The following is a 14,597-nucleotide window of genomic DNA, read 5'->3' as shown; positions in this document are numbered from 1 at the left end:
TGAAAAAAAGTAAAGTTTTCACCTTACCTGTCTAGTAAGTACGAAGTAAGCATACATTACAATGGTCGTGCCGTAGGTAATGAAGAAAGTGACGGGTTCCATAATGTCCCAGGAATATTCCCACCAAGTCAGCCGAGCTAAGATCCCAAATTGTACCCCCATCCATCCTAACCCTAACCACGACAACATCACGGTTCTTTTTTGAGTAGCCATTGCCAGTTCTTGTTTTTCTTCAATTTAAGGTTGCGGTAAGAAAACAACAAAACATTACCCTTCTGGGTAGGCAAGTTTTTTCACATATGATAATAAATTGTGTGTGATATGTTCAAAAATTCGGCTAAATGTTTCAACCTCAGCGATTGTCTTTTTTTTTTTTTTACGGATATGTATGTAAAGCTAATTAAAGACTAGTTGCGCGAGCCATTCCTAATTTTGAAGTGAAAGATACTCACCACAAGATACTGAGATATTTTTGTTTGAATAAATACCAGGATTTGACTGTCACATATTTAACGTGCCAATGGCCCTGAAGAGTGTAGCTCTGTTTTTAGTTTGTTTTTTTACTGATAATGGGACGTAAGTGATGGATATGCAGATCCATTATTCGACACACTAATTACTAGGCCACACTTGGCCCAACATCATCAGAAATTAATTATAATTTACTATGAGTAAAAAAAACCAATAAAAATTACACGTGATATTTGTAAAGGTAAAATATGCGATTTTTTTGTTTCTTTTCCAGCTTTTGCTCTTTCTGATTTTACAAGAATTTTGAAAAGCATAAGATGGTTTCCCTCCATCCATACGTAATTTTATATCTGAACTAGTACACGCAGATTGCCTATTAAAAATAATTCCTTCAGTAATAATTTGTAAAGACAAAAGCGGTGAATTCGAGTTATGGTTAATGTGCAGTTGTTGAAAATGAGCCTTACATAATACAAGATTTTAAACATTTCAAAATGTTTAGATTTAAATTTGATAAGTTACAAATTCTCACTACTATTTCATTTCATAAGTAATCTGACGTGTTTAAAATAAGAAATAATTAAGTGTATAAATTACAAAATTAAATTACTTTTTAACCGATAAATGTAAACAGGATATCGTATGTCCGTAAATTATTTAAACAAAATTTAGTCTTTATTTTAAATTTGGGAGAGGTTTACCTCTGCTATACTGAGGTGCTTTGTCGTTGCAAATTAGATAACTTATGCAATGGCGGACATACACAGTGGGGGTAATGGATGCTTTATACATTCAGAAGTAAATAATGATAAAATATATTCACATACTTTTCAGATGTCTTGTATAATATGGAGCAAATTTTAACTCAATCTTGCTTACTTCTGATTTCCTAAAGGTCAAACCAACAGAAATCTTACCTTTTCTAATGGTTCTAGTTTTTGCTTTAGTTCTTCCAACTGACATAAAAGTTTTCTTTCTTGTTCCAGTTGATGGATATCAATTTGTAAAGATTCGTATAACCGCGCCACTTGTGTCTTTACCTCAGACAAACCAGGCACGTCTGGTGACGATAAACTTTCTGCCAGTAGAAATAGCGGTTACGATTACTTAATATTCCACAAAGCTAATGCCTTAAAGCAGTGAACTTCGGAAATCTTATTCTGGCAGTAAAATATTTATCTTTCTTCTATAATCCTATCTAACAAAGTCTGCGCTTATTGTGGTCAATTTATATTGTTGCTGCAGAATTGTTAGGAATATTATTACGTCAACGATATTTAAAAAACACGTGTTTTAGTGTTTGATGATAGGTAACACGCAAAAATTACTCCATTCACAGTTGGAAAACTGTTGTTTGTGAAAACTTTTAGTTCGTTCTTTATAATTTCTCCTATGATCAGAATTACCAGAGAACATCAACCTTTTTAGATCAGACTTGATTAGATTTATTTAACTGTAACGACGTTTTCCTTGTATGTAGCCTTACTGGAATTCAGAAGCTTTTAAACTAAATTACATGTCCAGGTAGAAGGTCTGCGCTACTTTTTTTACGAAATGAAAAGTTATATTTAGTATAGTTCATGATTAATTATCAAAATATTATGGCCGTCAGTTTTTTGAACACGTCAAAGACGCCCGAAGTCTATGTTTAGTGAAGTGCATAATTTTTTAGCTTTTTATTTTATCATAAATACCGTAGATAATGTAGGTAAAACTAAATTTTCTGCGTTTTCTTTTCATAACATAGTTAGATTAGTTGTTTTAAATCTGTCCCAATATTCTTGTAGGTACATGACTGTTGAATATAATCTACAGTAAAGCGACTCTAGCGAAGTGTTGCTTCACAACAACGATGTATTATTGTTATTATTATTCTACACGTTGTACAACACAGATTATATTTTCAACGGTTTTGAAACTTTCTTAATTGACCATACAATAACCTAACTTAATTTATGCATGTGAATAACATAATGACATTTACCCCGACTCCTTATTTTATATTATACAAAGGAACAACTGTTTAATTATTTTATACATACATATATATTACATGTTTAAGATTTTTCACCAACGTTGCAATTGAAAGTAGAATGTGTGACACTAATAATATTATTGTAACAGCACTAACCTGTCGGTGGAGCAATGACGTGATAGATTACGTCATTGACAACGAGATGGAAATCTTCATGGAGTAAAGATTCTATCTTCGTTGAAGCTGCTATTCTAACCCTATCTAGAAAATACGAATTACGAGATTATTCAGTAAAGATAGTCAAGACCTATAAATTGGCAGTAAAAACAATAAAAAAATCCCGACCATATTAACAACAGAGGGCGCCACAAATGATGTTACTGACTGGAAGTTTAGTTTACTAGGGTAATTACTAGCTAACGATTATCTTAGATCTACCGAACTCATTAAGTAAAACACAACCGCTTGTCTCTTTAACATAACAATCAGATAAAGATAAACGTTACTTTTGTTGTTTTTTATAATACAAAAGAGTGTCTTACGTCCTTTGTGTTTTGGAGCAGACAGTAAATCTTGGGAAGGAAGACGACAGTTTTTTTATAATCAAGTAAAAATAAAAGGCTCTATAAACTAGTATTTTTTAAGTAAAAAACGATGCTGCTCAAAATAATTATATTACAGACACATTTATCTGTGCACGTGTGTGTGTCGGTACCTATAATTTAATTTCTGTATTTTAAGGCCACATGAGCAAAGGTCATGGTTGAATATAAACACATATTAGTTCGTTTATATTGCGTTATCCACAGTTATTATCTGATATATAAATTCTGCTTTTGGTTCATTATTTGCTCTTCAACCTGAAGTAACTCGATAAGTGTTAATCTGTCTCACTGGTACGCTTCAACAAAAACGTGCATCTCTTCACTTTGGTATGAATCACTTCCACACAATATTTGTATTTTGTCGAAAACACTTCTACTTCGTTTGCTTTGCAATAACGTTATTAACACGTTATTATTTCAAAAATTACTTTATAATTACTCAATCATTTCATTGTTGCGATATCGCTTATCTTGCTCTAATATTCCTCCTCTAGTTAGAAAAATAACTAACGTCAACAGCGCCTGAATTCATTAATATGACGTATTTCTTTGGCTTTTTTTTTTTTTTTAATTTCGTACAAAGCTACTCGAGGGCTATCTGTGCTAGCCGTCCCTAACTTAGCAGTGTAAGACTAGAGGGAAGGCAGCTAGTCATCACCCCCACCACCGCCAACACTTGGACTACTCTTTTACCAACGAATAGTGGGATTGACCGTCACATTATAACGCCCCCACGGCTGGGAGGGCGATCATGTTTGGCCCGACGGGGATGCGAATCCACGACCCTCAGATTACGAGTCGCACGCCTTAACACGCTTGGCCATGCCGGGCCCATTTCTTTGGCATCAGTTTTCTAATATTTAATATTTTCCTTTGATTTTAACATCGTTGTACAGGTTTGGTTTGGTTTGAATTTTACTTTTTTACCAATGAATAATGGGATTGACCGTGACATTATAACGTCCCCCACCGCTGAAAGGGCGAGCATTAATAAAGACGCTGTTAGAATTCGTTCTTAGAAGTTTATACTATCACTTAATAACTTTCTTTTTTACTTATACACACATATATATAATATACGATATTTTAGAACTTTCAGTTACCGGGATATTTTTCTTAAATTTAGAATAGTTTTAGAACAAATTCATCCAGTATTTCTATATTTTTCTAACGAATTAAACCCAATGTTTTTGTATCATATTATTAGATTTTTCTTCCAAGTTCGGTTAAATATGCTTGTTTTCGGCAATATTTTAAACCAAGGTATTTAAAACAAAACGCAACATATCTTTGAAGCCTTTTTGTTTTAGTTTTTTAATAGCTCATTTCTTCCACTATGGCGTTCTAAACTAAATAAGGTTATTAGCAGATAAAACAAGAAAACGTCTTTTCACATGCACACACACGCGCGCGCGTATATATATATACACACATACACTATGCAAACGTGTTAGGACAAAGTCAAAAATTATACTTTGAAAAATAATTGAATGTAAATCACAGGTGAAACATCAACTTTTCATTAATCTTTATATTTATTACAACAAGAACTTGATTAAACTACTTGAGTTCAGCAAGCAGTTAATATTTTGTGTGTCCCCTTTTACTTTAATAACTGCAGCCTGTCTTTCAAGTGTTGTTGCAATATCCTTAATCAAAGTGACCTTTGGAATTTTACTCCAGATTCTCTAATACACTCCAGTGAGGTTTCTTTAGAAGTAACTTTTGATTTGTCAAGTTTTTGAGCTGTGAAATCCCAGATCTTCTCAGCTGGGTTGAGAACGGGGGTCTGCATCACTTGAATAGCTCCAGTAGCTTCTTTTTTAGATAAGTAATTTCTACATACGTTGGATAAGTGTTTGGGGTGATTATTTTCTTGGTCGCAAAACCACTGGGTATATCATGACGGATCATTATCTTATGCTACTTGCAATGGTTCATTATTCCATCTATTTTGCAAATATCGCCTGTTACCTCAGAAGAAAAACACCCCAAAGCCATCACACTAGTCCCCCCCCCCCCCAAAGCTTCATGGTTGGTGCTATGTATTCAGGTAAGTATAAGTATCTTTCACCTTTCTTCTGGTGGACGTAGAACCTACGCTTTGAACCAAATATTTCAAATTTGTACTCATCCGTCCATAACAATCTTTTCCAGTCATTAACAGCTCAGTTCACGTACTTTTCAGTAGCTTTCAGTCTTTTAACAAGACTTGGAGACCACAGTAAAAGTTTTTTAACTGTTACACGACTAAATATTCCATTCATGTCAAGTCTTCTTGATACTATAGCTATAGAAACTTTTCTGTCATTCGGTACGTGATTTTTATCTTGAAATCAGTGGCAGTTTTCCTTCTGTCTAAAAAGGCTGCATAAAAGAAGATACTTAACATCAGTGTCATTGAGTTTAGATGTTCTGCCTCTTACTTTCATATCTTCAAATTTACCTGTTTCGGTCTTACGATCTAGGATCTACTTGGTAGTGTTAGGGGAGCATTTCAAGTCTGCAACAATTTGTCGGAGAGTCCAACCAACATCAAATAAAGTTTTATACAAACTCTCTGTTCTACTGACAATTCTTAACCCTTTGTGAGCAGTGGCATGACAACAAAACTTAATATATATTGTTAAACATTGTTCTTAGTAAGGTTTATTTGTGGAATGATATAAAATTGATTTCTTCTAGCATATATCGGTACCATATACTAGTTCCTTGCTAACTCGGGCACCATGGCAATTATTTCGGACCCTGAATTTGATCAGTAAATTCATTCAAGCAGGACACCTTATGATATAACTTTGGTACTAGTATATGGAAATTCTAAAGAATTATAAGTATTTTCACCCTGGATCATTCAGTTGTCAACAGGGATTAGTGAAGTATTACCATAATGTTGAAACTTATATTTTCTAATGGCATGGAAGAATTAGCCCAATAAAATAAATGAATGGCAAAATATTCTCTTGTTCTAACATTTTTGCTTAATACTGTATATAATGTGAATAAAAACAGAATCAAAACACTTTCGTTACAATAATTTGTGCTGCACTTCGATCGATGTTCGATTTATCAGCCTTCTACTCCATAACGTTTCTATAAGCACTTAGAATTATTCTGGTAAAACCGTTTTTTATTTTGAAAAACCGCAATTTATTTGGACAAAAGTCATGAAATCCTTCTGGAAACCTAAGATAGTGATATAAAATTTACTTATGTAACTAATATGCCTTTAAACCGGTAACTGATAGACAAATATACCGTATGATTATTTTATCGTAAAGCTACACATTGGACTATCTGCATTCTGTTCACTACTGAGAATCGAACTCCATGTTTTTAGCAAAGTAATCTCATATACGTTCCGCTGACTTAGCTCAACAGATGCCCTAAAAATATCTTTCAAAAATTAGTTTGAAAATTTTCATATTTTCACTAATCGTAATACACGCTAATTTAATAATTATTATGACATTTTTACTGATTCCATACAATAAACGTAGGAAGTTTGTTTGTCTGAGTCTAGATTTTTGTTATTAAAAACCCATATAACCGTCCTTCTTGGAAACACATAACTTGAAAATTTTATTAATAAATGTATTTCAAAACTTTTATTCCCATTTTTAAACTGAAAAATTTCTCAAAAACACCGATTTATTGAATTAGTACAATCTTGAACACCTGATAAAAAAAAGTTAATAGCTGGATTTATAGGTTATATAATTTAAATATGCTTCCAAAAACAAAGAAAATTTACGGTATAAATTATTATGATTATTTCAGAAAGAGCAATACATACTTAGTTAAAAATAACTCCACCTCTCATACACACACAAGGTGGCATAACGGTAAATCTGTGGTTGGCAGCTGGCCCATTGTGTAGCTTTGCATTAACTACAAGCAAGCTGAAGGGAATATTCGGTGATAAATTTATAGGGATTTCCTATAAACAGGAACAATAAACATTTTAGTTTTTATAATATCTAATATAAGTTTAATTCATGAAATAATGATGATAATTTATTACGCGTAGTGTTATTTTAGGTGTATTTTCAATGGTAGTAAATAGAGGTATTGAAGAGCCATAAAAACGTGTGTTGCCCAAATACAATAAAACTTCCTTCCGGTTGACAGTGTCGCTGTGGAAGAAAACACTGGCCCAAAAATTTCAGATCCAAAAATTTCTCACAAACATGAGTTGGTTTTAATTTGCAAACACCGGACATTTTTTACCAAATGAAAACATGCGTCAGTTTTTGAACTTGCTTCTTCTGGTGAAGAAAAAACTGTTTGTAAGTATTTTCTATGAATTTTTTTTCGTGAAAAAAATAAAACATTAGTAACAATTCTACATTTGAGCAATTGCTTTTGATGGCAGAGCATAACGTGTTCTGAACCTGACGATGACCGAAGAAGGTCGAAACGTTGTTCGCTCTTCTATGTAAAAGTGTTTTCTCAGCCCAAACGAGCCGTTTTTGCATATAAAATAACGTGTTCTATTTTCATAATCGTAAGTGATAACGAAAGCAAAATCCACCAGTCACAATCTTCACCATTATTCGTATTTTTAAAAGCCACGAAGTGCTTCTGGGACCGATGATAAAATGCTTTTTAACTTATAGGTACTTTTAAATAAGTAAAGCTGTGTACAGCGTCTCATGTGCTTAGTAAGATAGGATGTACGTCCTAGATGTTTAGGGTTAACTTTAAACATATAAGAAGAGATTACAGGTTTGCTACGTACCTGTCGTGTAGAAGCTAACCCTGTCAATACCTTTGTCTTCCTGTTTGATGTTTTCTATAAATTCCCCTACTGTAGTGGTAAAAGGACGCAGTGTAAAGCGGCATCGTTCCTGACGAGATGGTAGTGGAAGAGTGACAGTCGGAAGACCTTTCTGGTAGGCCACTGTTACAACAGTCGGAAGACCTTTCTGGTAGGCCACTGTTACATCTGGAATTAAAAGTTATTAGTTTAAGACAGGTGATGTAACATAAAAATCATGCCTTTCGTGTAGAGCGTCATCTGTTTGAAAGTTTCGATGAAAGTAAGGGGTTCAATATTGCAATCAATTAAAAAAGGAAAAACAAGACAAATTCATAGAGAAGACACGTGGTGGCGAGTGTTTCATCTAGACTGAACGAGTAATACATTTTGTTTTGATATAAAATAAAGCCTAGGCACACATCTGGACGACTAATCTTAATATACAAAAAAAATCATGTTTTAGTGTTTACTGCTCACAGCTTATTAGCTGCAACAGAATTTTGTTCTACCTTATAAAGTATCTCTTATTTTCACAAACTATATTTGTCATTTTACTTCTTAAAGAAAATATTCGTCAGTTTTATGAAAAATTCAACATTATTCTAGCTACAGAAATATGGGTTTGATAGAAGTTGTATTGAAAATCACGATCATTTATAAACTTTCACGTCTACATTTTAATTCTTTGTGATGCTATTAAGGATAATCGTTACGTTTTAGTCTACCGACCACCACTGGTTTTACCTCCCATTGGTTTAAATTATATATTATAGTTAATGTTAGCTATATAACAGCTCATTATGTATTATAACACTGTGTCATAATACATTTTGTTGCATTAGTTTTGACTAATTACCTTCTCAGCTATAATAACGAATATTGTGCGTTTCATTTCCAATTCTTATAATCATTGAACTTGTCGTGTTTCCTAAACTGCTTTTACAGAAGGCTTAACTTTATTTATCTTTACGGGTTTGATCCATGTATTTTATTAAATAACCGAAATTAATTAGAGTAGAATTACTTGTGTTAGACACACTCTTGGATAGTATGTTTGAAATATTGCTTTCTTTATATTAAAGGATTCTATTAATTTATTATTTATTGTTTTGTACATTTATAAACAATGGATTTTAGTTTTACTCTTTGTAAGTTCCAAATAAATGCATGGACAATCTAAACAATAATGTATATGTAGTAATTAGTATAATATGTCACTCTTCTCTAAAGGTGTTTTTTAATGGGTCAATCACAAGACACAATTAGAGTTGGGGAAAATTCAGTTAATTGCACTTATGTAACATTTTTCGAAAAGAATTAAACCTATAACAGTACTCGAAGTCAACGCCTAGTGTTTGTGTGTCTCGTAAGTATGATATACTCTATTATTTCTTTTTGTTACTTTAATTAACAGTATTAGTTAGACTGTTTAACATATCTTACTTTATTACCTGTGATTTATTTATTTTTTATTTTTGTTCTTTTATTATAGGGATTGTTTTGCATTGTTAGCCTAATATGAGTATTTACGGCTAATCTAAATCTTTCAAGCTGACCGAACCTCGTAAGATATTATTGGAATTACGGACGAAAATACCGTTAACAGCGGGGGATACGCAACTGACAAAACAATATCAGCATTATGATCTTTACAAGGATGCACGCGAGAAAAGTATATATATTTATCTGTACTCATTACCAAGTTAAATGTTTAACTTGATCTGATTTGAAGTTAATATTAATTCATTTTCATGAAGGATGAAAAAATGATGACGGATTTGTAGTCAGAAAGATCATCTGGTTGGCCAATGTTCTATCTAATATGAAAGAACAATTGATTTTTATAAATTGTAACTGGTACGGTTCTCAGTTTAAAACCCTATGTCACCAACCATAGTTTCTTTCAAACATATTTTCATCAGCTGCATTGTTCATGACAAATCTACACACGTAAATCATTCGTTATTCCCATTGTTAAAATGTAGATACGTAAACTTTTTTAACTCTTTCTATTTCCTGGTTACTATTTAAGTGTTACACCTGAAGAGATCAGGTATTGTGTTTTCTCATTACTTTAACCTGGTAGGCAATCTTTTTACAACTAGGGTTAGACTGCAAACTACGGTCTAGTCCACAAAAGTGAAACACCACGTGGTAGTTGACAGGTAAAAGCTGAAGTTTATGATGTCATTACTTGAACAACGTAAATTGTCCAGACAAACTGGTGGTTTAATACTCCAACTCGAAACATCTAAATTATCAATATCTAATAATTCAAATGAACTTTTGAGAAAAAAACAAATTTTCTCTAAATGTTTTAGTTAAAATAGTTTGGATAGTTCATTTCCTATCTATCTATTGTTATTGTTAGGCCCGGCATGGCCAAGCGTGTTAAGGCGTGCGACTCGTAATTTGAGGGTCGCGGGTTCGCATCCCTGTCGCGCCAAACATGCTCGCCTTTTCACCGTGGGGGCGTTATAATTTGACGGTCAATCCCACTATTCGTTGGTAAAAGAGTAGCCCAAGAGTTGGCGGTGGGTGGTGATGACTAGCTGCTTTCTAGTCTTACACTGCTAAATTAGGGACGGCTAGCACAGATAGCCCTCGAGTAGCTTTGTGCGAAATTCAAAAAGAAAGAAAAGTTATTGTTTTGTCATTATGCAACGATATTTACGAGTTTATATATATTTATATTTTTATAACGATTATTTTTACAGGGATTTATACAAAATCGTGAATCACGTGTATCTCTAACACTCAATATGACAATGAACTAATCTTAACAGATTTCACGATTATAAGCAAAGCAGTAACTAACTTACTGGAATTAACAAGTTAACGCATTTTTTATGATGCATCATTTTAGAGGTTTCGCCTAAATCTGAATTAGTCGATCAATGGTTTATCAATCTGCTGTCCCAGTATTGCATCTACCTATATATAACGAAATTGCATTTATATAGAGTGAGGAATTAGGACCACAAACAAAGATATCTGAAAACGAAAGTTATATTTATTTCATAAAGAATTATGGTTTTTGGTTAATGTTTTAGTTTATTACAAATAACCTACTGTTAAATTTGAATGTTGTTTTATGTTTGTGTTTTGTTTTTTCGAGAATAAAAAGGATAGAAATTACCTTACGAAAAAGTATCTCTCCTATCAAAGTTTAGAAAACTAAAATGTTAGAATATAGTTTTTCACCTTTCTGTTAACCAATTAACACTAAAACCTCACTATAATTTATAAATTTCGTTGATGTAAAAAAGTTCAGAATGTCATAGAAATAAACAAAATCACTAAAATTAAATATTATTGTTTACACCTGCTTTCAACAGAAAAACATATTGTTTCTTATTTTCAACACAAGATGGCACTGTCTGAAGTAAAGTGGTATCCATAACCAAAATGAAAAAACAACAACAAAAAAAGCATTAGTACAAACTATTCACCAAATATTCTTAGGCCAAAACAGCATCTGGAATTCAGCGAAATTAAAATAACACTGCACTCGAAGTAGAAATCCTAAAGTAACAACTAAAAACACTTCTCGAAAGTAGTAGTACAAAGCCCCGTTAGGCACGGTGAACGGATTTCACCATGACAAATTAATATATTATAAATCCTGGCTCTTGCTAAGTTCTTGTTAAGGTTTCTGATCGGAACAAGGCAAGTAAAGAAAGTAAAGTAAATAAATATGTATAATTTAAAACACAACAGCACAAAAAACTTATATCAATTAATATAAAAAATTAGCCACAATGAATATGTTTATACAGGCTGCAGATGTGTCAACTTTTAAACTCGGCATAATGTTCAAGCCTGCCTTTTTCTGTCAAGATATTCCTTACCGCCTTGAGATGAGCTTGAACCACACTCACGGGCATTAACAATCCAAGCACGTCCGAAGATCCGTTTTATCTGTGAAAATAAAATGAATCTGTTAAAATATTTATACAAACAAATAAATTATGGAGAAGAAACATTGCACTTTTGATTTTAAAACGAGACTTTTTTTATCGATGTCGAAATAAAATTGTGTTGATGGGCAAAATATTAATTAAAACAAGCTTGTTAGGGTATTCTTGAAATGAAGGAAGCTTGGAGATATGCTACACCGGATGATTTTCATAATTATAATGGATATTTAGACCTGTTATGATGCACTAGAGGTCTGCAGTGTGACATAAATCGTGAGGGGGAGCGAAATTAATGTTTGATGGCTTGTTTAGAAGACCATCCATTTTTTAATTTTATCTTTTAAAACATGCTCGCCCTTTCAGCCGTGGGAGCGTTATAATGTAACTGTCAATCCCACTATTCGTTGGTAAAAGAGTAGCCCAAGAGTTGGCGGTGGGTGGTGATGACTAGCTGCCTTCCCTCTAGTCTTACACTATTAAATTAGGGATGGCTAGCACAGATAACCCTCGAGTAGCTTTGTGCGAAATTCAAAAAACAAACAAACAAAAACTTTTGATATTTTCGACTTTATCTCCATCTACCAAATTCATTTCAGAATTTTTTAAAAATTATATTTCATTATTCTGGACCAAAAACTCAATTCGATTTGAGGAAATCATCAACTTTTAAAAATATATGAGGATTAAAGTAGGTGCTGGACTTTTGCGTTGGGGAAGAAGCCCTTGTTCTGACGATTATTAATTTAGTGTCATTTTCTCATTCTACACTCGTATATATGTCTTCATAAAAGCATTTCTTGAAAAAGAATCTATTTATTACGTAGGATGTGATTAATTTGGCAAATTCCATAATTAACAATATGTTATCAAAATTGTTGAGATAAGTTAGGACTTTAAGTGATCAAATAATATGGCCGTCTTTTAACAACACATATACACACACTAAGTGAAAGTCTAATAAATTAACGAAGCTAAGTCGCTTGGTAATTTATCTTTTCTCTGGCATATAAAGTAAGAGTGTTGGACGTGGATATACATAAGAATGGATTAACTTCATAACTTATAGTAGTGCTTAAATATAAAAGAATTGGCATAAAACATGGTAAGATAAATCAAATATAGTTTTCAATATTTTGATAAAATGTTAAATGATTCTTCCAACATGTTACGATTTTCACGCCTCTTAGAAGCTCATATATCTTTCAATAATTTAAAGTGATCACTCACCCAGTATTTTATTTCACAGATTTACATTAACTGTAATTATTGTCACCTGTAACATATAAACATGTGAAAGGCTCCCTCTTTATTTAGTTCTTTGAATTCCCAGCAGCGAACATGCTTGCCCTTTCAGCCGTAGTTGCATGATTTTGTATCAGTTAATCCTACTAGTTGTTAGTAAGTCCACCAGAGGCACAACGGTATGTTCACGGAATTACAACGCTAAAAACCAGGTTTCGATACCCATAGTGGGCAGAGCACAGATATGTTTAATTTCAAAACAAACAAACAATTCGTTGGTAAAGAGGTGGCAGTTAGTGGTGCTGAATAGATGCCTTCCATCTAGTGTCTTGCTGCTAAATTATGGACATATAGCGCATAGCTCACGAAAAGCTCTGTATGAAATTCCAAACAAACCAAATCCTATGTTTAGTTAATTTAATCAAACTGGTAAATGTCTTCAGTATGTGTTCTTGTTTTTCGTTCAGACAAAGTTGTAAATCTGCTAAGATGTTTTCTTTTTTTCAAGCTTTTGTGGGAAAAATCATCTACAAAGTTAGTCCAATATATATATTATCAACGTGATCTTTTATTCATATTAGTCCTGAATGGCAGAAAGACTAAGGCCCTCAGGTTTAAACTGATATTTAAAACATAATTGATGGGTGAATCAAGTTTATCTTAAAATCTTTAAAATGAAAAGATATACTACACTGAAAACGCAAAATAACAACGTCGTATACAATTTGTAAACAATCCCATAAACGTTGCTTAAAGGACTGCGTCATAAACAGAAGTTGGTTATATTAAAGTGTCAAGATAGGATCGTACACTGGGTTATTCGATACTGTTGTATCTGGAATTAAATGCTCACCGAAATTTAACCCTAAAACACTTCTTGTGTAGAATATTTATGTGACAAAAGATAGAAGGGGCACCAAGATATGTTCGTTGCTACTTTACATGATTGTGTGTTAATGAGTTTCTTATAATGGAAATACAGTGAGGGCTTTTTAAGTGTGTTTAAAACCAGAGGAACTGATCAAATTCACATTCGTCAATGTGAAGTTTCAGATTATCCCATACTCCACAGAAATAAGACTACAACACATCTTACGTGTAGAATATTCCAGGAAAGCCAGTCACGCATGCACACAAGGTGTTGGCTAACATGTATTTATCTTTCAGTTCGGCTCAGAACAGATAGAATATCTGGTGTCTATTCTGTTAGGTTTTTCTTAGTGTTCTTTGTTTCCCCACATCACCCCGATCCTTTTTTTTTACTTTTCTAGTAGCCTTGAAAGGGGTTGTTAAAAACATCATTAAACATTCTAATTGGGAACTTTTTATTTCTCTTTTGCAACCAACAATTTATACATAATCACAGAGTACCAGTGCAGGAATCAACTTCTCTATGATAACTACATGGAACAGCTGCAACCAACAATCTATAAACAAACATCAAGTACCAGTACAGAAATCAACGTATCTAGGATAACTACCTCTAACAGCTGCAACCAACAATCTATAAACAAACATCAAGTACCAGTACAGAAATCAACGTATCTAGGATAACTACCTCTAACAGCTGCAACCAACAATCTATAAACAAACATCAAGTACTAGTACAGAAATCAACGTAT

The 14,597-nt window shown here is 32.9% G+C and overlaps 1 protein-coding gene across 1 annotated transcript in view; it reads right to left on the bottom strand.

Moving 5' to 3' along the window:
* LOC143257687 (calcium uniporter protein, mitochondrial-like) overlaps positions 1–14,597 on the bottom strand; it is a 53,352-nt gene that overhangs the window by 8,206 nt on the left and 30,549 nt on the right. Inside the window, exons 2-6 of the mRNA XM_076516730.1 lie at positions 11,665–11,734; positions 7,793–7,999; positions 2,603–2,707; positions 1,389–1,549; positions 28–237 (exon numbers count right to left, since the gene is read on the bottom strand). Coding sequence (XP_076372845.1) covers positions 28–237; positions 1,389–1,549; positions 2,603–2,707; positions 7,793–7,999; positions 11,665–11,734 — 753 coding nt within the window. The remainder of the gene's footprint in view (positions 1–27; positions 238–1,388; positions 1,550–2,602; positions 2,708–7,792; positions 8,000–11,664; positions 11,735–14,597) is intronic.

The sequence above is a fragment of the Tachypleus tridentatus genome, chromosome 7 (genome assembly GCF_004210375.1).
Source record: "Tachypleus tridentatus isolate NWPU-2018 chromosome 7, ASM421037v1, whole genome shotgun sequence".
NCBI classification, from domain to species: Eukaryota; Metazoa; Arthropoda; class Merostomata; order Xiphosura; family Limulidae; genus Tachypleus; species Tachypleus tridentatus.
The sequence above is the reverse complement of the archived record's forward strand: the minus strand, read 5'-3'. Positions and strand labels throughout refer to the sequence as shown.